The sequence below is a fragment of the Babylonia areolata genome, chromosome 5 (assembly GCF_041734735.1).
Source record: "Babylonia areolata isolate BAREFJ2019XMU chromosome 5, ASM4173473v1, whole genome shotgun sequence".
Taxonomy (NCBI): domain Eukaryota; kingdom Metazoa; phylum Mollusca; class Gastropoda; order Neogastropoda; family Buccinidae; genus Babylonia; species Babylonia areolata.
In genome coordinates this window covers 51,273,276-51,300,872 of record NC_134880.1, presented here as the reverse complement: position 1 = coordinate 51,300,872, position 27,597 = coordinate 51,273,276, and the positions used below count along the sequence as shown (strand labels likewise).

Genomic DNA, 27,597 nt, shown 5'->3' with positions numbered 1-27,597 from the left:
AAAGGTTCAATCAAGCGGACGACTCCTCGCCACCCGAGTACTTGCAGTGGACAGGGTAGAGGAGGGTCATGTGTTCGGCCCCCTTGATGGGCACGACATGGTGTGTGTAGTGGTCGATCATGCTGGGGATGGTGGGGAACGCTTTGCTGTTCCTGCCCAGGATATAGCGCATGCTGCCGTCCGACTTCCGGCACTGGTCGATCTGGATGTGGATGGGCTGGGTGGGACTCCTGTTCAACACAGCCACCCACAGGCGCTTGACGTTAGTTTGAAACGGACAGATTAACAACGACGATAACAATAATAATGATAATAATAATGATGATAATCATAATAAGATCACATGACGGGCACAACAGCCGAGTGGTTAAAGCGTTGGACTGTCAATCTGAGGGTCCCGGGTTCGAATCACGGTGACGGTGCCTGGTGGGTGAAGGGTGGAGATTTTTACGATCTCCCAGGTCAACATATGTGCAGACCTGCTAGTCCCTGAACCCCCTTCCTGTGTACACGCAAGCAGAAGATCAAATACGCACGTTAAAGATCCTGTAATCCATGTCAGCTTTCGGTGGGTTATGGAAACAAGAACATACCCAGCATGCACAACCCCGAAAACGGAGTACGGCTGCCTACATGGCGGGGTAAAAACGGTCATGCACGTAAAAGCCCACTCGTGTGCATACGAGTGAACGTGGGAGTTGCAGCCCACGAACGCAGAAGAAGAAGAAGAAGAAGATAATAATAATGATGATAATCATAAGAAGATCACATGCTGCTGTCCGATTTACGGCACTGGTCGATCTGGATGTAGATAGGTTGGATGGCACTCATGGAGTGATGGCCTAGAGGTAACGCGTCCACCAAGGAAGCGAGAGAATCTGAGCGAGCTGGTTCAAATCACGGCTTAGTTGCCGGTATTTTCTCCCCCTCCACTAGACCTTGAGTGGTAGTCTGGACGCTAGTCATTCAGATGAGATGATAAACCGAGGTCCCCGTGTGCAGCATGTAAAAGAACCCACGGCAACAAAAGGGTTGTCCCTGGCAAAATTATTTAGACAAACCCACCTTGATAGGAAAAACAAACAAAACTGCACGCAGGAAAAAAAAAAAAAGGGGGTGGCAATCTTAGTGTAACGATGCGCTCTCCCTGGGGAGAGCAGCTCAAATTTCACACAGAGAAATCTGTTTGAAACAAAAAGAGAAATACAAATACAAATACTCCTGCTCAACACAGCAAGCCAAAGGCACTTGCTGTTACTTTGAACTGGGTAGATCAGCAACAAAAACAACACTAATGATGATGATAATGATGATAATGATAATAATAATAATACTGAGAGTAATAATAATATGATGATAATAATAACAATAATGATGATATATATGATGATGATGATGATAATGATAATTATGATGATGATGTAATTTAATACAACACCCATTCTCTTAATAGGGCTCTAGGCACTTTACAAAAACAGGTAAATACACACACACACACACACACACACACACACACACACAGACAAGAAGTACAGAATGAAAACAATGGAGTGGTGTGGTGATGTTCTACATTAGTTTAAAGAAGTAGGATTTGAGGGAAGACTTGAATGAAGCGGAAGAAGAAGAAGAAGAAAAAGAAGAAGAAGAAGAGTTCCTGATCTGCAGAGGTAGTTGGTTCCAGCTGGGTCATGGAAAGAGAAAGAACCAATGACTGCAGCAGAGAAAGAACCAATGACTGCAGCAGAGAAAGAACCAATGACTGCAGTGTATTCCAAGAAGAAAATAAGTCACCAACCAAAGCAAAAAAAAAAAAAAAACCAAAAAAAACCCCAGCAAACATAACAAATCAAACAAAATTCAACTAATGATGCAAAAAAAAAAAAAAACCCAAAAAAAACCTAACAACCCCCCCATCCCTCCCCCCCCCCCCCAAAAAAAAAGAGAAAGAGAAAAAAACAAACAACAACCAAAACCAGCAAATTAAACAAAACTCAACCCATCATGCTAAAAAAAAAAAAAAAAAAAAATTAACAAGGAGTAAAGAAACAAAAGAGAAACCAAAATACTGGAGGCGGAGCTTCGAAGCCTTTAGAGGCGTTTGGTTGGCTAAGAGCGGACTAGGCATGGCCAGGGTCTTTTCACTGTCAGCCACACAAAACCTGGCCGAGCAGAGCAAAATCACAGGCCCAGCTTGCATCAGTTTGACACGGTACAGCATACGACACGAAATACAAGACACCATTTTCACACGGCGACTCACTTGATGGAAAGCGTGTAGTGGCAGCGGTCCGAGCTGTCCCGCACCAAATAGCTGCCGTCCTTACACACCACCAGCATCCTCTCTGCGTCACTACGCGATATGTTGCCATGGTACCACCTGAAAAGCACGTTAAAGGTGACATCACACTCTGCCGGAAGGAATCTGGAATGTGCAGAGACAGGTTTATGTCGTGCTGTGTGTGGCTACGGTTCTATTCTCTTAACTTCACATTCTCCCACATTTTGATTATTGCTAAAGAGATGATATGTAGGTATCGGTTTGTTCAAATGAAAAAAGAAAAGAAAACAAAACTACAGAGCACCAACATACTGTGTATTTCAACAACAACAAAAAAGAAGGAAAAAAAAAAAAGCTTGACACAGTTTGTACGTCGATTCCTGGTTCTACCAATTGAATGACACTCCTGCTGTTGTCTATCGCTGGTTCTACCAATTGAATGACACTCCTGTGTTGTCTATCGCTGGTTTTGCCCATTAATTGACACTCCTGCTGTTGTCTATTGCTGGTTTTGCCCATTAAATGACACTCCTGCTGTTGTCTATTGCTGGTTTTGCCCACTGAATGGCACTCCTGCTGTTGTCTATCGCTGGTTCTACCAATTGAATGACACTCCTGCTGTTGTCTATCGCTGGTTCTACCAATTGAATGACACTCCTGCTGTTGTCTATCGCTGGTTCTACCAATTGAATGACACTCCTGTGTTGTCTATCGCTGGTTTTGCCCATTAATTGACACTCCTGCTGTTGTCTATCGCTGGTTTTACCAATTGAATGACACTCCTGCTGTTGTCTATCGCTGGTTTTACCAATTGAATGACACTCCTGTGTTGTCTATCGCTGGTTTTGCCCATTAATTGACACTCCTGCTGTTGTCTATCGCTGGTTTTGCCCATTAATTGACACTCCTGCTGTTGTCTATCGCTGGTTTTACCAATTGAATGACACTCCTGCTGTTGTCTATCGCTGGTTCTACCAATTGAATGACACTCCTGCTGTTGTCTATCGCTGGTTTTGCCCATTAAATGACACTCCTGCTGTTGTCTATTGCTGGTTTTACCAATTGAATGACACTCCTGCTGTTGTCTATCGCTGGTTCTACCAACTGAATGAGACTCCTGCTGTTGTCTATCGCTGGTTCTACCAATTGAATGACACTCCTGCTGTTGTCTATTGCTGGTTCTGCCCATTAACTGACACTCCTGCTGTTGTCTATCGCTGGTTTTGCCCATTAAATGACACTCCTGCTGTTGTCTATCGCTGGTTTTACCAATTGAATGACACTCCTGCTCTTGTCTATCGCTGGTTCTACCAATTGAATGACACTCCTGCTGTTGTCTATCGCTGGTTTTACCCATTAAATGACACTCCTGCTGTTGTCTATCGCTGGTTTTACCAATTGAATGACACTCCTGCTGTTGTCTATCGCTGGTTCTACCAATTGAATGACACTCCTGCTGTTGTCTATCGCTGGTTCTACCAATTAAATGACACTCCTGCTGTTGTCTATCGCTGGTTCTACCAACTGAATGAGACTCCTGCTGTTGTCTATCGCTGGTTCTACCAATTGAATGAGACTCCTGCTGTTGTCTATCGCTGGTTTTGCCCATTGAATGACACTCCTGCTGTTGTCTATCGCTGGTTCTACCAATTGAATGACACTCCTGCTGTTGTCTATCGCTGGTTCTACCAATTGAATGACACTCCTGCTGTTGTCTATCGCTGGTTTTGCCCATTAATTGACACTCCTGCTGTTGTCTATCGCTGGTTTTGCCAATTGAATGACACTCCTGCTGTTGTCTATCGCTGGTTTTGCCCATTAAATGACACTCCTGCTGTTGTCTATCGCTGGTTTTACCAACTGAATGACACTCCTGTGTTGTCTATCGCTGGTTTTACCAACTGAATGACACTCCTGCTGTTGTCTATCGCTGGTTTTGCCCATTAATTGACACTCCTGCTGTTGTCTATCGCTGGTTTTGCCCATTAAATGACACTCCTGCTGTTGTCTATCGCTGGTTTTGCCCATTAAATGACACTCCTGCTGTTGTCTATCGCTGGTTTTGCCCATTGAATGACACTCCTGCTGTTGTCTATCGCTGGTTCTACCAATTGAATGACACTCCTGCTATTGTCTATCGCTGGTTCTACCAATTAAAGGACACTCCTGCTGTTGTCTTCTTTTCTTCTTCTGCGTTCACTCGTATGCACACGAGTTGGCTTTTACATGTATGACCGTTTTTACCCCGCCGTGTAGGCAGCCATACTCAGTTTTCGGGGGTGTGCATGCTGGGTATGTTCTTGTTTCCATAACCCACCGAACGCTGACATGGATTACAGGATCTTTAACGTGCGTATTTGATCTTCTGCTTGCATATGCACACGAAGGGGGTTCAGGCACTAGCAGGTCTGCACATATGTTGACCTGGGAGATCGTAAAAATCTCCACCCTTTACCCACCAGGCGCCGTCACCGTGATTCGAACCCGGGACCCTCAGATTGACAGTCCAACACTTTAACCACTCGGCTATTGCGCCCGTCGCTGTTGTCTATCGCTGGTTTTGCCCATTAAATGACACCGCAGCTGTTTCCACTGCCTGCCACCCTGCCACAAGTATAATAATCACTGTGAAACTTTGTATATTGATTGCTTAGCCATTTATCCTTTGTAAAACACACAAATGCACATACCACCTAATGATATCACACCTTTAACGTACATGTTACATAGAATATCATAATGAGGCCAAAAACACACACACACATCTCTCTCATATACATATGGTCATACAGATCTCACTTTGCTGTTGGACCAACTGCAAGCTAAAGTCAATACAATTTCTGAGACATATATATAATAAACAAATCTCCCATCCCATATATGCACATTATGTGATACATTGATGTTTTCCTGCGCCACACACAAATAAAAGAACACATGTATTCCTTAACACTACCATGCAACAGTACACGTGTATTCCCTTACGCCCACACACAACAGTACACATGTATTCCCTTACGCCCACACACAACAGTACACATGTATTCCCTTACGCCCACACACAACAGTACACATGTATTCCCTTACGCCCACACACAACAGTACACATGTATTCCCTTACGCCCACACACAACAGTACACACGTACTCCCTCATGCCCACACACAACAGTACACACGTACTCCCTCACATTCACGTGCGAAAGTAAACATGTAATCCCTTACGCCCACACACAACAGTACACATGTATTCCCTTACGCCCACACACAACAGTACACACGTACTCCCTCATGCCCACACACAACAGTACACACGTACTCCCTCATGCCCACACACAACAGTACACACGTACTCCCTCACATTCACGTGCGAAAGTAAACATGTAATCCCTTACACCCAAACACAACAGTACAAAAGTATTCTCTCATACCCACACACTACGGTTCACATGTATTCCCCAACACGCACAAAACAGTACACATATAATCCCTCACACACAACAGTACACATATAATCCCTCACACACAACAGTACACATATAATCCCTCACACACAACAGTACACATTTTATCCCTCACACTCACACATCAAACTAAATCCCTCAACAAAAAACAACAACAAAAAACAAACCCTCTTCCCAACTTACACACCAACACACATGTACACACATGGAACTCCATGTATGATAAAGAACACATTTTTTTTCTCCTTGCAACAACCCCCCCATTTTTTTAAGTTAAAAACACGTTGTACTATTTTTTACACTAAAATTCCATGTGTTTTCAATAGGGAAATAAAAAAGTATAAAAAAAAAAAAGGGGGGGGGGGGGGGGGAATCAATATAGCGATAATTTTTCAAAAACATATCAGATGTTTAAAAAAAAAAAAAAAAAAGTACATGCATACAAGTGAACACAAATGTACAAACACTGACACACACACACACACAGAGGTCAAATCGGAATCCATTCACTGTCTGTCGGATCAACCTTTTATTTCATATAAACAACATCACACATAAACGCGCCAACACACACACACACACACACATACAACACACCATCCTCCTTTCAACCCCTTCTTCCTCCCATCGTCACCCCCCACACCCCCACCCCCTTGCTCCACCCACACCACACCCCACATATGTTTATTACTCTTGTTTAATTAAGTAATCCGCGTGTGTGGGGTGGGTGGGGGTGGGGGTGGGGGGGTGCGGGTGTGTGCTGATTATCTGGTTGCGGTTTTCCGCAATTTATCTTTATTCTTATCTTATCTGTCTATTATAATCAATGTGCAGTATAGTAGGCTATGTTTATAATTATATTCAAATAATGTTTCTTAATTCTTTCTGTTTTTACATTAAGAATACTAGTTATTACCTGCAGTGTGTGGATGTATGTATGAAATGGCGTATGTGATATTTTTTCCATTTGTATCTTCATAATATTTGTAAAAGCTGTTGTTGACTTTTACAATTATGGTCCCCATGTTGTTTACTTGTCCACATTGTGATAATGCACCTGACCAAATTTCTCCAGTTGGAGATAATAAAGTTATTCTTATCTTATCCTATCCACTCACTCTTGGTTGTTGAGGGGGATCATGGCGTTGATGGGTTCGCCGACCGCACAGGACACAGACTGGTTGGAGCGGGTGGAGACAGGAGAACCGCCAGACCCCGGGGACCCCCTGTGACCTTCCACACTGTGAGACGCTGCAACCACAGCCAACCGTCACCATGAACCAAGCATGATAACTTGCGCAAAGTGACAGAAGGATAAAAGGTTCGATTCTTTCTTTAACTGTACCCAATAAAGGCACACATCTCCAGTAAACACACACATCTTTTAAAGTAATTTTTGCTCTGAAATAAAATAAGATTATTGCACATGTATTTCAGTAATTTCTGTGCTTCCAGCATGATAAAAGGTGCTCATCTTTCACAAGTTACAGCCATTTCTGCTTTGAAATAAAATACAGACACCAGCTTCAGAAATTCTTGCTTTGAATTCTGAAATAAAAGAGACATACAACTTCAGTAATTTATGTTTTAAAATAAAACCAAGTCATAAAGCTTTCGTGGTTTTTGTTTTGAAATACAATAACAGCACACAACAGATTTCACAATGGAATGAATAATGGTAAACACTTTAAGAAGTATCTCTTAAAAATATGTGATACAGACATACATCCACAGAAATTTCCACTTTGACAAAAGATACAAGGCACACACTTTAAGAAATTTATCCTTTAAAAGTAAGATAAAGATTAAGACACATATCAGCAGTAGTTTTCATTTCGACAAAAGAGGCATAGACTTCAAGAAATTTCTCCTTTAAAAATAGGACCAAGATGCACATCCACAGTAATTTTCACTCTGACACAAAATGCAAGGCAACACTTTGAGAAATTTCTGCTTAATAACTAAAATAAAGACAGTAATTTTCACTTTGACATTTATAAGATACAACGCACATAAATCAACTAAAGCATTCGGTGGGTTATGGAAACAAGAACATACCCAGCATGCACACCCCCGAAAACGGAGTATGGCTGCCTGCATGGCAGGGTAAATAAAACAGTCGTAAACGTAAAATATTACATGTCTGTCTGAGTGTGTTTGTGTGTGTGCCTGAAATCTGACTGAATGACACAGGAAACAAATGATGAGTGCCCAGTGGCAACCGTCAGTCGGCTCTACCAAGGTAAGCAGCATGATGTACAAATGACCCCGTGTTTGTAAAGCACTAAGAGCTTTGTCTCCGACTGTGGATAGGCACTATATAAGTATCCATACCAATCAATCAATCAATTAATGCTCACGAAACAGAAAAAAATGTTTGGAAATACGATGAACGCTCACACTACAGGTTTTTTTTTTGCTTTGAAATAATATAAATGCACACAATTAAATTAATTTTTGCTTTGAATAAGGTAAATGAAAACAAGTACTGTAATTTTTGCTTCAGCAAAAAGATAAAAGCAACAACGATAGTATATATATATATATTTTTTTTAGCACTTTGAAATAATATGGATTCTAACAACTACAATAATTTTTGCCTTGAATATAGATAAATGCTCACAACTACAGAAATCTTTGCCTTGAATATAGATAAATGCTCACAACTACAGAAATCTTTGCCTTGAATATAGATAAATGCTGATAGATGCTCACAACTACAGAAATCTTTGCCTTGAATATAGATAAATGCTGATAAATGCTCACAACTACAGAAATCTTTGCCTTGAATACAGATAAATGCTCACAACTACAGAAATCTTTGCCTTGAAAAAAGACAAATGCTCACAGCTACAGAAAAGGAAGGAAAAAGGCACACATCTGTAGTAGTTTCCACTTTAAAATAAAAGAAAAGAACATTTTGAAAAAGGGTAAAGAAACGCACAAAGGAACATAACTTAACTCTCTCCATACGAACGGCGAAAGAGACGACGTTAACAACGTTTCACCCCAATTACCATCATCAAAATATTGCAAGTGGAAGGCTCTTATACTGAAGAGGTGAATGTTGTCAAAGAATACCACAATTCTGACGACGGAAGCTAAAGGTTGGGTCATTCAGACACCCACTGGACATCCGAGGGGTCTGTGTAGAGGAGAAGAGAGGACTGGCCGTACTGAGTGAGTTAAGTAATTGTCACTGTGAACTATAAGGTAAAAGCACACACCTTCAGTAACTGTCACTGTGAATTAGAAGATAAAGGTACACACCTTAAGCAATTGTCACAGTGAATTATAAGATAAAGACACAGTCACACACGCCTTATGTAACTGTCACTATGAATTATGAGATAAAGACCCACACCTTAAGTAATTGTCATTGTGAATTATAAGATAAAGGCACATACCTTACAAAACTATCACTGTGAATTATAAGATAAAAGCACATACCTTACATACCTGTCACTGTGAATTATAAGATAAAGGCACATACCTTACAAAACTGTCATGTGATTTATACGACAAAGGCACATTCCTTACAAAACTCACTGTGAATTATAGGATAAAGGGACATACCTTACATACCTGTCACTGTGAATCATAGGATAAAGGGACATACCTTACATACTTGTCACTGTGAATCATAGGATAAAGGGACATACCTTACATACCCGTCACTGTGAATCATAGGATAAAGGGACATACCTTACATACTTGTCACTGTGAATTATAAGATAAAGGCACATACCTTACATACCTGTCACTGTGAATCATAGGATAAAGGGACATACCTTACATACGTGTCACTGTGAATCATAGGATAAAGGGACATACCTTACATACCTGTCACTGTTAATTATAAGATAAAGGCACATACCTTACATACCTGTCACTGTGAATTATAGGATAAAGGCACATACCTTACATACCTGTCACTGTGAATTATAGGATAAAGGCACATACCTTACATACCTGTCACTGTGAATTATAGGATAAAGGCACATATCTTACATACCTCTCACTGTGAATTATAAGATAAAGGCACATACCTTACAAAACTATCACTGTGAATTATAAGATAATGGCACATACATTACATACCTGTCACTGTGAATTATAAGATAAAGGCACATACCTGTCACTGTGAATTATAGGATAAAGGGACATACCTTACATACTTGTCACTGTGAATCATAGGATAAAGGGACATACCTTACATACGTGTCACTGTGAATTATAGGATAATAATAATAATAATAATAATAATAATAATGGATACTTATATAGCACACTATCCAGAAATCTGCTCTAGGTGCTTTACAAAAACGCTTTTGATAACATAAAACATTATATCTATGTTACATACACACACCAAAATGTGACCACACACACACACGCACGCACGCACGCGCGCACACGCACGCACGCACGCACACTGCATACATAGGATGTCATAGGATAAAGGGACATACCTTACATACTTGTCACTGTGAATTATAGGATAAAGGGACATACCTTACATACCTGTCACTGTGAATTATAGGATAAAGGGACATACCTTACATACCTGTCACTGTGAATTATAGGATAAAGGCACATACCTTACATACCTGTCACTGTGAATTATAAGATAAAGGCACATACATTACATACCTGTCACTGTTAATTATAAGATAAAGGCACATACCTTACAAAACTATCACTGTGAATTATAAGATAAAGGGACATACCTTACATACTTGTCACTGTGAATTATAAGATAAAGGCACATACGTTACATAACTGTCACTGTGAATCATAGGATAAAGGGACATACCTTACATACCTGTCACTGTGAATCATAGGATAAAGGCACATACCTTACATACTTGTCACTGTGAATTATAAGATAAAGGCACATACCTTACATACCTGTCATTGTGAATCATAGGATAAAGGGACATACCTTACATACCTGTCACTGTGAATCATAGGATAAAGGGACATACCTTACATACCTGTCACTGTGAATTATAAGATAAAGGCACATACCTTACATACTTGTCACTGTGAATCATAGGATAAAGGCACATACCTTACATACTTGTCACTGTGAATCATAGGATAAAGGGACATACCTTACATACTTGTCACTGTGAATATTAGGATAAAGGCACATACCTTACATACCTGTCACTGTGAATTATAGGATAAAGGCACATACCTGTCACTGTGAATTATAGGATAAAGGCACATTCCTTACAAAACTGTCACTGTGAATTATAAGATAAAGGGGCATACCTTACATACCTGTCACTGTGAATTATAGGATAAAGGGACATAGTAACATACCTTAAGTAATTGTCACTGTGAATCAAAAGATAAAGGCACATACCTGAAGTAATTGCCACAGTGAATTACAAGATAAAGAGTAAAAGACACATGCCTTAAATAACTGTTTCTGTAAATTATAAGATAAAGGTACAAACCTGAATTAATTACTAATTATTACTGTGAATTATAAGATAAACGCACATACCTGAAGTAATTGTCACTGTGAATTATATGAAAAGAACAACACCTGAAGTAACTGTCACTGTGAATCAAAATTAAAAAAACACACCTTAAGTAACTGTCACCGTGAATATCATTATCAATATCAGTATCAGTAGTTCAAGGAGGTGACACTGCGTTCGGACAAATCCATATACGCTACACCACATCTGCCAAGCAGATGCCTGACCAGCAGCGTAACCCAATGCGCTTAGTCAGGCCTTGAGAAAAAAAAAAAAAAAAAAAAAAAAAAAAAAAAAAGAGATAAGTCACTGTGAATTATAAGATAAAGAACCACACCTTCAGTAACTGTCACTGTGAATTATAAGATAAAGAACCACACCTTCAGTTACTGTCACTGTGAATTACAAGATAAAGGCACATACCATAAGTAACTGTCACTGTGAACTATAAGATAAAGAACCACACCTTCAGTTACTGTCACTGTGAATTACAAGATAAAGGCACATACCATAAGTAACTGTCACTGTGAACTTTAAGATAAAGGCTCATACCTGAAGTAATTGTCACTGTGAATTATAAAATAGAGGCACACAACTGAAGTAATTGTCACTGTGAATTGTAAAATAAAGACTCGCACCTTAAGAAAGGTAATTGTTACTGCAAATTTTAAGAGAAAGACCCACACCATAAGTAAGTGTCACTGTGAATTATAAGAAAAAGACCCACACCATAAGTAAGTGTCACTGTGAATTATAAGAAAAAGACCCACACCATAAGTAAGTGTCACTGTGAATTATGAGAGAAAGGAACATAACTTGGGTAACTGTCACTGTGAATTTCAAGATAAAGACCCACACCTTCATTAACTGTCACTGTGAATTTCAAGATAAAGACCCACACCTTCATTAACTGTCACTATGAATTACAAGATAAAGGCTCAGACCTTAAAGTAATTTTCACTGAGAAGATAAAAGCCACAACAAAGTGAGCAATTCTAAGTGAGAAATGAAAGAAAGGCACACGAGGTTAGTAATTAATTTTCACTGAGAACTAAGGTAAAAGCCACAAGAAAGTGAGCAATTCTAAGTGAGAAATGAAAGAAAGGCACACGAGGTTAGTAATTAATTTTCACTGAGAACTAAGATAAAGTCATGTGGAGTGATGGCCTAGAGGTAATGCGTCCGTCTAGGAAGCGAGAGAATCTGAGCGCGCTGGTTCGAATCACGGTTCAGCCACCGATATTTTCTCCCCCTCCACTAGACCTTGAGTGGTGGTCTGGACGCTAGTCATTCGGATGAGACGATAAACCGAGGTCCAGTGTGCAGCATGCACTTAGCACACGTAAAAGAACCCACGGCAACAAAAGAGTTGTTCCTGGCAAAATTCTGTAGAAAAATCCACTTCGACTATAGGAAAAACAAATATAACTGCATCCAGAAAAAAGAAAAAAAAGAAAAGAAAAAAAAAGGGTGGCGCTGTAGTGTAGTGACGCGTTCTCCCTGAGGAGAGCAGCCCGAATTTCACACAGAGAAATCTGTTGTGATAAAAAAAAAGAAAAGAAAAAGAAAAACAAAAATACAAATACAAGACAGATATCTTTCATCAAATTTTAGTTTGAAATAAGAGAAGGAATCATACCTGGAGTATTTCTCACTGTGACATAAAATAAAGGAAACAGTCAGCAAAGGTGCACAGCTTGAGTCATTTTTTTTTTGCTCTGAAACGATTTAAGGGCATATTCCTTCTGTAGTTTTCACTTTAAAGTAAATGAACAAACCTACAGTAATTCTTTGGCTTCAACAAAATGATAAAGACCACACAGCTGCAGTATTTTGTGCTCTGAAATATGATAAATGCCCACAACTACAGTCATTATTGATTGAAACAAGATAAATGCTCACAACTACAGTGATTTTTTGCTTTGAATGAAGATAAACGTTCAGAACTACGGTAATTTTTGCTTTGAAATAAAATAAATGCTCACATTCACAAGTTCAATAACTTTTGCTTTGAAATAAGGTGAAAGTATGTTTGGTGAAGAAAAAAAAGAAAAGAAAAAAAATGAAGAAAAACAAAGAGATGAAAAAAAAGAAAAGAAATAAAAAGAGAATTAGAAAGAAGAATAGAATCATGCTCCAATCCATTCCACTTTATTTTGCTTAATTCAAAAAGCACTTGACATTAATGTTAATGGTAGTTCGACTTGGGTCAGTTGGCGAGTGGTATGGCAGATTCTATATCACTTTATAAATATAAATAATTTTTGTACATTTCCTTTATCTGTCAGAAACATATATAAAGTAAAAATAATCATATCAATGTATGTCTAGAATGCACACACACACACACACACACACACACACACACACACACTCACATGCAAACTCAAACATTCATGCATCACTCACACATGCGTTTACGTGTCAACATATGCTGCATGTGTACGTCTGTGTGTAGGAGAATGTGTGTAGTTAAACATACAGGGCACAACACAGCACAGAAGTGTCAAGGCATGTTGCAGCAGTACTACTACTAGTAACAAGTAATAATAATAATAATAAATGGCATTTGTCTGGCACACTGACGGGCGCCATAGCCGAATGGTTAAAGCACTGGACTTTCGATCTGAGGGTCCCGGGTTCGAATCACTGTGACGGCGCCTGGTGGGTAAAGGGTGGAGATTTTAACAATCTCCAAGGTCAACATATGTGCAGACCTGCCAGTGCCTGAACCCCCTTCATGTGTATACGCAAGCATAAGATCAAATACGCACGTTAAAGATCCTGTAATCCATGTCAGCGTTCGGTGGGTTATGGAAACAAGAACATACCCAGCATGCACACCCCCGAAAGCGGAGTATGGCTGCCTACAGGGCGGGGTAAAAACAGTCATACACGTAAAAAGCCCACTCGCGTATATACGAGTGAACGTGGGAGTTGAAGCCCACGAACGCAGAAGAAGAAGTTTGGCACATTTCTCCAAGTAAAGTCAGACTCAATGCGCTGGCAATCGCCCATTCACACAAAGCCATGCCTGAAAAAGATGGACCACACTAAACCACACACACACCAATGAGCAGAAAACAGCCAGTGTAGTAATCACACAGCGGCTTTCTGCAACCAGCATGTACTTACACTGCAACCAGCGTGTACTTACACTACAACCAGCGTGTACTTACACTGCAACCAGCGTGTACTTACACTACAACCAGCGTGTACTTACACTGCAGCAGTTGAGCCAGGCCTTTCTTGGTGTCCCAGGGAGTCTCATACAGGTCCGCCCCACCTCCTGACCCCTGCTGCTGCTGGTGCTGATGATGATGGTGATGAGACGGAGAAGGAGGAAGCTGGGAAGAGCCAGCACTTTTGCGGTGTGCTCCCGCTTCAGCGCTGGCCATCTGAAGCTTCTTCTCCAGCTCGCGCTGTTTCAGATCCCACGGCTCCAGGTAGTTGCCCTCCTCCTCACCACCACCACTGCCAGACTCGGAGGCGGGCCGGGCGACCGCCAAACTGCGCAGCTTCTCTTCCAGGCCACGGTTCAGATCCCAGGCGGCCTCGTACTCCCCTCCGGTGACGGGGTCGATCGTTTTCTCTGCGGCGGCGAGGCTGGTGTTGGACCTTCTGTTGGCGTGGGCAGAGGAGTTCCTTAACCGTGTCGGGGCCCAGTCCTCAGGAAGGTACTCCAGGGCGTCCTCAAAGGTGTCGGAGCAGGTGGAGATGCTGCGCGCCAGCCTCAAGTTCTCCTCCAGCCTCCTCTGCTGCTCGGCCGTGTCCCAGGCCATCTCATAGATGGCCGGGCCGGGGCTGTGCTGGGGGGATCTCCCTCCTCCTCCCCCCTCCACCTCTGTGGGCATTCCGCTGGTGCTGCTGTTGCTCCTCCTGGAGTAGATCACCTTCTGGCGGGCGAAGCTCCTTGCGCCACCAGCACCCTCCTGAGAGTGTGGCCTTGAGGGCGTGTTTGTGAACACCGGGTGGTGCATTCCGGACTGGGAGCCGTTACTGTTCTGGCGGCTGGTGGGTCTTGTTGTTGTTGTGGGGGTGGTGGGTGTTGAGGAGTGAGCGGTGTTGCCGCTCTGCTGGTGTTTGTTCGTCCAGGAATCTGCGTGGCTGTAGTCCTCAGCATCGCTTTGGCGTTCGTCGCTTGACGTGCTGTTCCTGGGAACAGTCTTGGCTGGCAGGGCGCCGTTGTGTTTCAAGTGGCTGTAGTCATCTGGGTGAGAGTCTGTGGCCACCTTTCGGGGCGGAGGGGGCACATCATAGTCAGGTGCGGTGGCTGAGTTGGTGGGGTGATCAGGGCTTATTTCATAGGGGTCCTCAGACGTTTCTGCTTGGGTGGGTGATGGTTGTTTCCGGGCAAGCACACCACCTGTTGTAACAATACAATGTGCCTGGACTTTGATCAGTTTGTGTGTGTGCGTGCGTGCGTGTGTGTGCGTGTGCATATGTGTGTGAGTGTGTGTGCGTGTGTGTGTGTGTGCATATGTGTGTGTGTGTGTGTGTGTGTGTGCATGCATATGTGTGTGTGTGTGTGTGCATATGTGTGTGTGTGTGTGCCTATGTGTGTGAGTGTGTGTGTGTGTGTGTGTCTCTCTGTGTGTGTGTGCATGTGTGTGTGTGTCTGTGTGTGTGTGTGTGCATGTGTGTGCGTGCGCGCGCATGTGTGTGTGTGTGTGTGCATATCTGTGTGTGTGCATATCTCTGTGTGTGTGTGTGTGTGTGTGTGTGTGTGTGTGTGTGATATAACTAAATAATGACCACAATGGAACACATCTGCCAACCAAAAAAACCCAAACACACACACGCAAACACAACCTCCCCTCACATACACCCACTATCTCCCTATCTCACACAAACACACTCACGCAGCATAGCAAATACAAAGCACTGACCAATAAAAATGATTTCGCCAGCGACAACAACAACAACACACACACACACACACACATATGCACACACACACACACGCACACACACATATGTACGCACACACACACACACACATATGCACACACACACACACACTCACACACATATGCACACACACACACACACACATATGCACACACACACACACACACACACTCACACACATATGCACACACACACACACATACGCATGCACGCACGCACACACACACACACACACACAAAAAAAACAAAAAGAACCGTACCTGGCTTCCAGTTGTAAGGCTGGCTATAGCCGTCCTCATCCTCCTCATCATCGCTGTAGTTATTCGTGCTCAGAGGGGACTTGAGATCACCCCACAGGAACTTCTTCGAGTCCCGAGGCTCTATGTAATCATCCATGGGCTGCAACAGAAAACCAACCCTGCAGTGCTGGCCCAGTGGTAACACGGCTGCCCAGGAAGCAAGAGAATCTTCTTCTTCTTCTGCGTTCGTGGGCTGCAACTCCCACGTTCACTCGTATGCACACGAGTGGGCTTTTACATGTATGACCGTTTTTACCCCGCCATGTAGGCAGCCATACTCCGTTTTCAGGGGTGTGCATGCTGGGTATGTTCTTGTTTCCATAATCCACCGAACACTGACATGGATTACAGGATCTTTAACGTGCGTATTTGATCTTCTGCTTGCATATACACACGAAGAGGGTTCAGGCACTAGCAGGTCTGCATATATGTTGACCTGGGAGATCGTAAAAATCTCCACCCTTTACCCACCAGGCCCCGTCACCGTGATTCGAACCCGGGACCCTCAGATTGACAGTCCAACGCTTTAACCACTAGGCTATTGTGCCCGTCAGTGAGAGAATCAAAGTGCACTAGTTCGAATCCCACAGTTGCCAGTCTTTTCTCCCCCCCCCCCCCTCTCCAGTAGACCTTCAGTGGTGGTCTGGATGCTAGTCATTCTAATGAGACCCTTTTCTTGCAAGGAAAGGGTTATCACTGGCAAAATTCTGTAGAAAAATACACTTCGATAGGAAAACAAATAAAATTGCCAGCAGGAAAAAATACAAAAAAAAAAAAAAAAAAAAAAAAAAAAAGAAAAGAAAAAGAAAAAAGGACGGTGCTCTCAGTGTAGTGAAGCGCTCTCCCTGGGGAGAGCAGCCATAATTTCACACAAAGAAATCTGTTGTGACAAGAGAGTATTACAATACAATATACTTATACTTCTTATCAGTTTCTGCAGAAAGACTATGCTGTTGAAAATGTTCTGGTCATTTTGTTGTCAGTTCTGCAAAATGATAGTGCTAATTAATGAAAAATTTCAGATCATAATACTTCTTGTCGGATTTGCGGAAAGACAATGCTAATGAAAATGTTTAGGTCACAAAAACACTTGATGGTTTTGCAGAAAGTCAATGCTGCTTTGGTTTGTTCACTTGTGTGTGTGTGTGTGTGTGTGTGTGTGTGTGTGTGTGTTTCTCTCTCTCTCTCGTTGTGTGTGTGTGTGTGTGTGTGTGTGTGTGTGTGTGTGTTTCTCTCTATGTGTGTGTGTGTGTGTGTGTGTGTGTGTGTGTGTGTGCGTGTGTGTGTGTGTGTGTGTGTTTCTTTGTGTGTGTGTTTCTTTGTGTGTGTGTGTGTGAGTGCGTGTGTTTATCTGTGTGTGTGTGTGTGTGTTTCTCTCTCTGTGTGTGTGTGTGTGTGTGTGTGTGTGTGTGTGTGTGTGTGTGTGTGTGTGTGTGTGTGAGTTGATGTACTGGTCCCTGTTCATTCAACCCCCTTGTTCAGTTGTTTTCCACAGAATGTTTAACAAACGCAAGCATGGAATAGACAAACCAGAGTGTATATTTCGTCAATCATAAACTAAAGGAAGTCAGTCTCTATTTTCAGAGATGAAGGTTAAAAAAAAAAAAAAAAAAGAAAAAAAAAAAGGAAAAGAAAAGAAAGAACATATACCAACATTTCAGCTGGCAGACCAATATAATTATGGATGCATGGATGCATGCATGCACTGGGTTGTATATTAACACCATAATGTGACAGACCTCAAAAGCTGTTCGTTTTTGTCAAAGAATATCGACTATTAATGTGATTTGAAGAGATATGAACAAACAGAAGAAAGGTCTACAAACCTGAATGCACTAAAATATGCGACCTATAAGACAAAAACAACAAAAAAAAACCCAAAATAAAATAACAGTTTCAGTTTCAGTAGCTCAAGGAGGCGTCACTGCATTCGGACAAATCCATATACGCTACACCACATCTGCCAAGCAGATGCCTGACCAGCAGCGTAACCCAACGCGCTTAGTCAGGCCTTGAGAAAAAATAAAATAACAAAAAGAGTCAACAAATAAATCACAGTGTGTGTGTGTGCAGCTTGTGTACTTTGAATGTGTGTGTGTGTGTGTGTGTGTGTGTGTGTGTGTGTGTGTGAGGCTTTGTCTGTGTGTTCATTATTCCTGGCGTATTTTTGTGTAGTACAAGTACAGATGGCGCAATCACCTGGTATTAATTCCCACTTTTTTTTTTTTTTTTCCAAATAACTGAACACCTTCTCTCTCCCAAACTGCTTGAAACAATGGACACCATGTTTCCTTGAATTTCTGTTTTGGGCTGGGCATTCTTTGTATCAGTGAAAAACCACCAGCATAGTATAACTCTTTACGCTATCATTGCCCTTACAACTGGATAACACACCCTCTTGATTTCTTTCCTGAGTTGTCCTTGACCTTCTTAGTTGCCAGCAGCTACTGTTTGCATTCCTCGTGTGTGTCAGCATAAATTTGGATTCACCAAAAGTTTATTGTGGACTGCAAAAGGCGGGCAGAATAGCGAGAAAGAGAGAGAGAGAGAGAGAGAGAGAGTGAGAGAGAGAACTCAGAAGCCTTTAATATCAATAGCTTAACAGCCCTATTGACACAGGGGTAAAATCATATCAATAACAATAGAGAGAGAGAGAGAGAGAGAGAGAGAGAGAGAGAGAGAGTGTGTGTGTGTGTGTGTTGTGTGTGTGTACCAAGATATATACATGGCTAACTGTTAAAGTACCACTAAATGAGAAACACATTATCCTGATCCAAAGCCTGATCACCACAACACACACACGCATTTGAAACAAAACAAACATCAACAGAGAGAGAGAGAGAGAGAGAGAGAGAAGGGGGGGGGTGGGGGGGGGGGGAAGTGAGAGAGAGAGAGAAAGTAAGTATTTGTACACACATATACACATGCATGTCTGACTATGAATGAGTATTTGTACACACATATACACATGCATGTCTGACTATGAATGAGTATTTGTACACACATATACACATGCATGTCTGACTATGAAAAGTGCTAAAGACGCAGAGAGGCCAAGTAGTATCCTGATCGGAAGCCAAGTCACCGTAACAGTTAACACACAGAGATTTGTAACATTCACTGAAAGAGAGAGAGAGAGGGGGGGGGGGGAGGGAGGGGGAGGGAGAGAGAGAGACAGAGACAGAAACAGAGAGACAGTCTGTACACTCACGTACACACTTGCATATGTAACGATGAAACCGCTACTGAAAGAGAGATGCAGGAGTATCCCAATCCAAAGCCTGTTTACCACAACACACAGAGATTCGTAACATGTACATCCTGCACAGGTTTCAGTCTGTGTGATCACGTTTCAACATGGTCACGTTTCAGCTTTCGCCTGACCATGCGTGTGGCGACTTCACACGCCAGTGGCAGTACAGTCAGGGACATATACTTCCTTGTTGCTGTTCACTAAGGCTTTGTCCCTAGCAGATTTTTTTTTTTTTTTTTTTTAATAGAAAACTGTTGGTTAGATTTCTTTTGGGAAAGGAGGTTTCTCTCTCTCTCTCTCTCTCTCTGTGTCTTGTGTGAGGGCATGTATTCACACATATGCATGTACACACATGCATATACTCACATATACAAACATATGTGTGCGTGCTCACACACACACACACACATATGAATCAACACCACACTCACACTCTATACATTTACTCATGAGCATCTAAAAGTGTAGTCTGCCTCACACCAGTTTCAGAGGATAAGAGAAATGTGTTTGTGTTACCCAGTGTTTGTGCGTAAATTAACTACAGAGAAATAGAAAAAGTGTTAGTCGGGGAAAGCAAAATCTGCTGGCACATACCAGGTGATTGCGCCATCTGTACTTGTACTACACAAAAATATGCCAGGAATAATGAACACACAGACAAAGCCTCTCTCTCTCTCTCTCTCTCTCTCACACACACACACACACACACATTCATTCAAAGTACACAAGCTGCACACACACACACACAAAGTGCACATAGCACAAACACATATATAAGGATGACACATACACATATTAGTACTCCAAAATGCACATGCTTTTTAATTTGTAACTCTTCTTTGGAACCCTTGGATATTTAGATATCTCTATGTATGCATGTATATATGTAAATACACATGTATGTATGTATGCACACATGTAGGTAGCTAGGTAGGTTATTTATGTATATACATACTGATACATATATATTATTATATACATGTATATTTATGCATACTCAATCCATACCGCTGCAGAATACCACATGTCTGGATAGGTTTACCCATGATAACAAAAACTAACCTGAGCTACTGCTGTCACAGCTGTTGGGTTGTAATTTATTATGATTTTTTTCTCACGCTGAAGATGTTACAGTATTGACTAAAGGGAAGTTTTTCTAACAATCCATTCTGCTGACCGACAATACCTTCACACAAACACACACAGTCACACCAAAACAGAAAACTTTTTTTTCTTGTCTAAGTCCAAGAAAAAAAAAAGAAGATAAAATCTTTATCTGCATGGCATACGCACGCACACACACACACACACACACACAAGACAGGGAATATTTAGAGACAGGCAGACAGACAGGCAGAGACAAAGGAACTGAGATAGAAGACAGAAACAGAAAAAAAGATAATGTGGTTCCTCAACCATCATGTTAAAATTGAAGCAACAAGTGAACAAAGTCTGAAGCTTGTTGATGCTCTTGTTTTTTCTTGCATATTAAAAAAAAAAAAATAAAAAAAACAACAACAAAATGATGTGTACTGCTGAACAATAATTATTAATGATTATTCAAACCAAGCAGAAAAAACAACACATGGCAAAAATGCTTAACTGGCAGCATGTTGTACATACCATGAAAATATTCTGTCACATAATCACAAAAATATAAATGCTTTGAATTTATGCTGCTGTCCCCGCACCCCTGCACTCTAACTCCTCAGAACTCACCAAGAAACCACCCTTCACTCCGGTGACTCATGTGACAATGAAATGGACTGCAGTCACATCTGGGTTTTTTTGTTGTTGTTTTGTTTGTTTTTTGTTCAGTGCAGTGTTTTGACAACAGCATCATATTAAAAAAAAAACCCAACCCCCCAAAAAAACCAAAAAACAAACGCTTGTCGCAAATGACTGCAACTGTTCAAACTGAAAGGGGGAAAAATGGAGTAGAACATAAAACAAAGAAATAAAACCTCCCTGCTCAAAGAGAAACAAAGATTTTGTTTGTTTGTTTACTTATTGTTGTAACAATCAGCTTTGCTTCCACTGCTTCAGTTCTGTTCAAATGACTTTGCTGTGTGCTTCAAGTAATTAAAACAGAAAATTTCCATCAGGCTCATTGAAATGAACAAATAACAAAGCCAAATGTAAACAATGAACAAATGAGTTAGTGAGAACACTTGAACCAAAAACAAAAACAAACAAACAAACAAAAAAGTGATTGCCTTGTATTCATTTTTGCTAAATGGGTGAACATGTTTTTAAATTACTTTTTGCTTTTCATTACAACACGGTCAAAACAAGAAGGAAATGAAAAAAGTGCACACCCTTCCACTCAGTTCCAGTCATAAAATGGCCACTAAATTTCAAAATGCAAAGAACTTCATTGTAACAATTTTCATTACAACATTTTTTTCTCTCTCTCAAGGCCTGACTAAGCATGTTGGGTTACACTGCTGATCAGCAGATGTGGTATAGCGTATATGGATTTGTCCGAACGCAGTGATGCCTCCTTGAGCTACTGATGCTGATACTGATCCTCCGACGGGCGCAATAGCCGAGTGGTTAAAGCGTTGGACTGTCAATCTGAGGGTCCGGGGTTTGAATCACGGTGACGGCGCCTGGTGGGTAAAGGGTGGAGATTTTTCCGATCTCCCAGGTCAACATATGTGCAGACCTGCTAGTGCCTGAACCCCCTTCGTGTGTATATGCAAGCAGAAGATCAAATACGCACGTTAAAGATCCTGTAATCCATGTCAGTGTTCGGTGGGTTATGGAAACAAGAATATACCCAGCATGCACACCCCCGAAAACGGAGCATGGCTGCCTACATGGCGGGGTAAAAACGGTCATACACGTAAAAGCCCACTCGTGTGCATATGAGTGAACGCAGAAGAAGAAGAGAACTGATCCTCTGTGTGAAACTCTGGCTGCTCTCCTTGGGAAGAGTGTGTCACCACAGTACAATGCCACCCTACCCCCTTTCTTTTTTTTTTTGTGCCTGCCAATGTATTTGCTGACCTATCTATGTGGAGTTTCCTGCAGAATCTGTCCAAGGACAACCCTTTTGTTGCTGTGGGTTTTTTACGTGCACTAAGTACATGTTCGTTGCTACTAATGGGACCTTGGTTTATTGTCTCATCCAAATGAATGGTATCCAGACCACCACTCAAGATCTAGTAAAGGGGAAGAAAATACTGCCCAGTGTGGGATTTCATCCCAAACGCTCAGATTCTTTGTTTCCAAGGTGGACCAGTTACCTCTAGGCCTTCACAACACTATACACAAGCACTTGTACATTCTCAGAAAATGTTTGAGTGTTACTAATCTTTTAATCACTTTAAAATCTGACTGAGAGAGTGAAGTGTCAAAGGCCAATCAGCTTGCTCACAATCACAGCACAGCCACCACCTTTTCAAAAGTATCTCAGAAAACCTCCACTACAGCACTGTATTTGTATTGTATTTCTCTCTTTTTTTTTTGTCACTACAGATTTCTCAAGAGACAGCACCACTCTAGTGTCAAAATAGTTACCTTAGAATCTGACTGAGAAAGGGATTACTGATAAACACAAAGCAAAAAACACAAAGACTGTCAAGCTGTCTTGGGTGACTTACACTTTGCAGTCAGAACGCAAGACTCTTTCTTGGTTTCAAACAGAAGAATTTGGCATGTGCATGGAACAAACAAAAAAACCCAAACAAACAAACAAAAAAAACATCAATCATCAGCCATTCCAAATCTACATATCAGAGAAAACAAGGTGGCTCACACATGCTCTTTCACCTCACCCTCCCTCACAGACCACCACCAATCAAACACATGCCTTCTGTACCAAATGTCACAAGTCCAGTCCAGTTACACGCTCGATCTGTCCTCTTCTTCTTCTTTCCGTTACACGACCAACATCGACTTGCCAATGACTCTGTTGTGGTTCATGCATGCTGGGTATTTTCGTGTCTCCATAACCCACCGAACACTGACATGGGTTACAGGATCTTTTACGTGCGTATTTGATCTTCTGTGTGCGTATACACATGAAAGGGGTTCAGGCACTAGCAGGTCTGCACACATGTTGACCTGGGAGATCGGAAAAATCTCCACCCTTTACCCACCAGGTGCCGTTACCGTGATTCGAACCCGGGACCCTCGGATTGAAAGTCCAACGCTTTAACCACTCGGCTATTGCGCCCGTCCTGTCTGTCATACAGAACACAGTGAGATCCAGGATGTGAAGTTTTGTTCCTGTTAGTGTTACGCATATGTGGGGTCTAGGATAGGGGTGTGTAGGAAATGATTTGAATCAGATTCTGTTGGCAGTAAATAAAAAAGAAAGGAAAAAATAAGGAGACTACTATGGCTAGTTAAATAGCCTGTTAGAAAATAAACCCATGCATGTACACACACACACACACGGTGCAAACAGAAGAACAGAACACTGGCAACTCTTTGTCATTTATCATTGTTGCTCCTGTAGTTACTGCTACCCACTACCCCATCAGGAAAATACATAGACTCACACCCAAATGATCTTAAACCAAACACAGAATCCTTGACTTTGTCACAACAGTATTACACTGATTTCTTTTTCTGTATGGGAAGATACACATGTCTGCTATGTTTATCTGTCTGTTGTTGTTTTGTAAATTGAAAAGATGTATGGCTTCTTCCAGCACTGTACATTTCTTCCCTTTTTTCATTAAAGTCTTTGTATTTTATCAATATCATGACACCCAACACTATGATTATCAATTTAGTGATGAGTATACGTATGATGAATTTTTTTATTTTTTTTTTAATGTTAACAACCTCAAAGAAACAAAAGAATGATTTCACTTTCAGCAGTATTGCTGAATTTCATTTCATACAGCACAATATGGCAGTCAATAAGGCAAGCCTAGAAAAAAACAACAACAACAAAAAAAAAAACCCAAACAAAAAAGACTAACTAAAACAAACCCAAACACCTAAACTCCCATCCCCCTCAAACAAACAGGATAAACACAGACCAAGATCAAACAATGAAAAGAGGTCAGTATGTCACACCTCAGGAACAGCTGTACATCATTCCCATCCACATACATGTTCATGATCACAGCAGTTTCTGAAAGTCAGGCAAGACAAATCGCCCACACTCATCACCCACTTTGCTCCTGAATGGAAGACTGCCCATCACGACCTCCCCCCCCCCCAACCCCCTCCCCAACCCTCACCCCCCAAAACCAGGTGACCTGGATGCTTCTGAGTCATGGCCATGACCACTAAGTCCAGTCTCTGATGACCGCAGCAAAAAGCTTCCATCATCCATCACTTTCATCAGCTGTCTTTTTCCTTTTCCCTGCCTATTTATCACTTCACAAGCCGACTTTTTTTTTCTTTTGCCTTTCCTGTCCTGGTCATCAAATCACAGTCTGTCTATTTTGCTTTTCCTGCCTCGTTTATCAGTGTAGCCCCCAGGGTCCATCATGCCAGCAATCATACTAACGACCAACACTGGTCCGAAAAACTTATGTATCATTTCAGAATCTTTTCCAGTGACAAACTAGCAAACATTCTTCAAGTGCAGGTCATCAGCCATTGCTTTTTATAAAATTTTATGATTGTTACACACACACACACACACATACACATATATTTGATACTGCCTTTCTGCATCAACAAGATCATTCATGCAGATGGTTATTTCTTCCTTTTTTCTGTTTAAATGCTGTGGCGACGAATTTTGTTGGGAAAAAAAAAAAAAAAAAAAATCCGCATTCACTGATGATATCTGCATTTGTTGATGACATTATACAGGTCTATACATTGTCTTTTCATGTCATGTTTGTCAAAAAGGTTCCAGTTAAAATGTAAAGCACTATATTCTCTACACAGAGAGAGAAACAGATGGAGTGGGGGGACGTTCAGGATGGGAGAGAGATAGAATGCATGTCCATGCAGTGTGTGTGTGTGCGTGCGTGCATGTGTGTGTGTGTGTGTGTTGTACATGAATGCTGTCTGTGTGAGAGTATACACACACACACACACACACACACACACACACAAATGTGTGAGTGCCCATTTTTCTAACAAACCGAAAATGAGAAAAAAAAAAAAAAAAAAAAAAATATCTACACACACAATGTGCTATTGCCCATTTTTCTAACAAACTGAACATGGAAAAAGAAAAAGAAAAGTGATATGGTAAGGAAAGGAACTATTTCACAAATATGTCGGCTAGTTGATTCACAATCTAAAATAGCAGATGGATTTCAGATGGATTTGTGGGTGACCACATACAAAGAATTCCCATTGCAGATGATAAAGCACCTCAGTGATGCTGCTGGTGCTGATTTCTGTTGTTGATGTTTCTGACAGCACTTCTCTGGACAGTTTCTATCTTCTATTGCCCTTGATGGTAAGGGGTATACTCTTACAGTTCTTCTCTAGACTTTCAATCTTTTTCCAATTGCCCTTGACAGTATGGGTTCTGCACTGCACAACAGTTGTATAGTTGCAAGGGTCTTACATGCAGTGGGTTTGGTGGTTCTGTTTCCTGTATGTAGATTTCTGTTATGGAAGCCAAGCAAACTGTGGGCCTGTTTTTTGTGTGACACAGTCAATGTGTTTCTTCAATGCCAGGTCTTGCTGAAAGTCAATGCTAAGATATTCTAAACATTGTGCATATTCCAGTCAATGGTGCTTCAGATTAAATTGTTCAACTGGATTGTTGTCTTGTTGTCTTCATATCATACCAAAACAATGCAAAGCAAGAAAATGAGAGGCAATCAGCTGCAGCACCAATAGCATTAGTAATGCAGCTGGTATAAGTTACACAAACAACAATGCTTGCAAAAGCAAGCAGTATTGGCACAGAAAAAACAACAACCAATGTGTATAAATACTCAGAAGCCTCTCTACTTGTTCAAATGCAAGCTGTGTGTATAAATGAAAATGTGTATAAATACTCAAAAAATGTCTCTCTACCTGCTCTGCTTTCTTTGGTGTTTCAGAAACCCGAACAGTTAAAACAGAACTTCCTTGTTGATTGTTTAAGAGGCCGCTTGACACTAAACTGAAATGGCTGTTCAGACTGTGGCTCTGAATGATGGATTCACACAAAACTTCCTCTGAACTTACACGAACGCCACTGAGTTTCCTTCTGGGCCCGCTTTCCTCCTTGCTTTCAGCTGTGGGGTGCAAAGCTTCACACACATGTGACTGTGAGTTGTTGTTTGTTTGGGCTCGCCTTGGAATCTGTGCTTTACAACGTGACTGACTAAACTCTAAAGTGTAGGACTGTGTAGTCCCCATCCCACTTAATGCTCACAACAGGGGCCATCAACACCATAGCACGTTTGCACTGTCCCTGAACTAGTATATATATACGCAGACTGAACTACCACCGGTTCTAATGCGTGTGTCTGAACACAGATAGTAACAACCTCTAGACTGTGTCTGCGGTCTGAGACAGACAAAATTACCCGCCTCCAGTCACACCATTGGCTCTCGCAACCGGTTTATAATATTGGAATCGAATTCTAGAGCATCCTATTTTGTCCCACAGTCTTTGGGCTATGCCACAGCAGTGAAAACTGGATACCTGTCTCTGACAGTATGATCAGTAATATAAATACCACTGCCTTGAGAATCGATCACCAACACGTCAACCATCGAGTCAACTTGCCGTCTGCTCTTTCTGCAGCGTTCACCTGACAGACACTGCTTTAACCCTGACACAAACATGGGTGAGAAACCACCAAAACGCTAAGCCAGTCGCCATAACTGTCCACATGCAAATACAGTTATATCATACCTCGGCTCTGAGTAACAGTAGGTCGACAGCTTAAGTGGCCACGGCGAAAATTGGTACCATGAGGAAGCCTCCGCTACCCTTGTCAAGGGCCATGTTGTTTTTCTTCCTCGTCT

At 41.5% G+C, this 27,597-nt stretch overlaps 1 protein-coding gene across 2 annotated transcripts; it reads right to left on the bottom strand.

The window, feature by feature from the left end:
• On the bottom strand, positions 1–27,597 carry LOC143282515 (uncharacterized). 2 transcript variants are annotated; one of them, XM_076588179.1, is made up of 7 exons: positions 27,485–27,597; positions 16,407–16,545; positions 14,459–15,601; positions 12,875–12,889; positions 6,859–6,991; positions 2,261–2,377; positions 1–230 (listed from the first exon to the last, which is right to left on the bottom strand). In XM_076588179.1, the coding sequence occupies exons 2-7, from the start codon at positions 16,540–16,542 to the stop codon at positions 11–13; spliced, it is 1,764 nt and encodes a 587-aa protein (XP_076444294.1). In that variant the 5' UTR covers positions 16,543–16,545; positions 27,485–27,597; the 3' UTR covers positions 1–10. The 2 variants fall into 2 exon arrangements, with proteins under 2 accessions (XP_076444294.1, XP_076444295.1); XM_076588180.1 differs by lacking the exon at positions 12,875–12,889.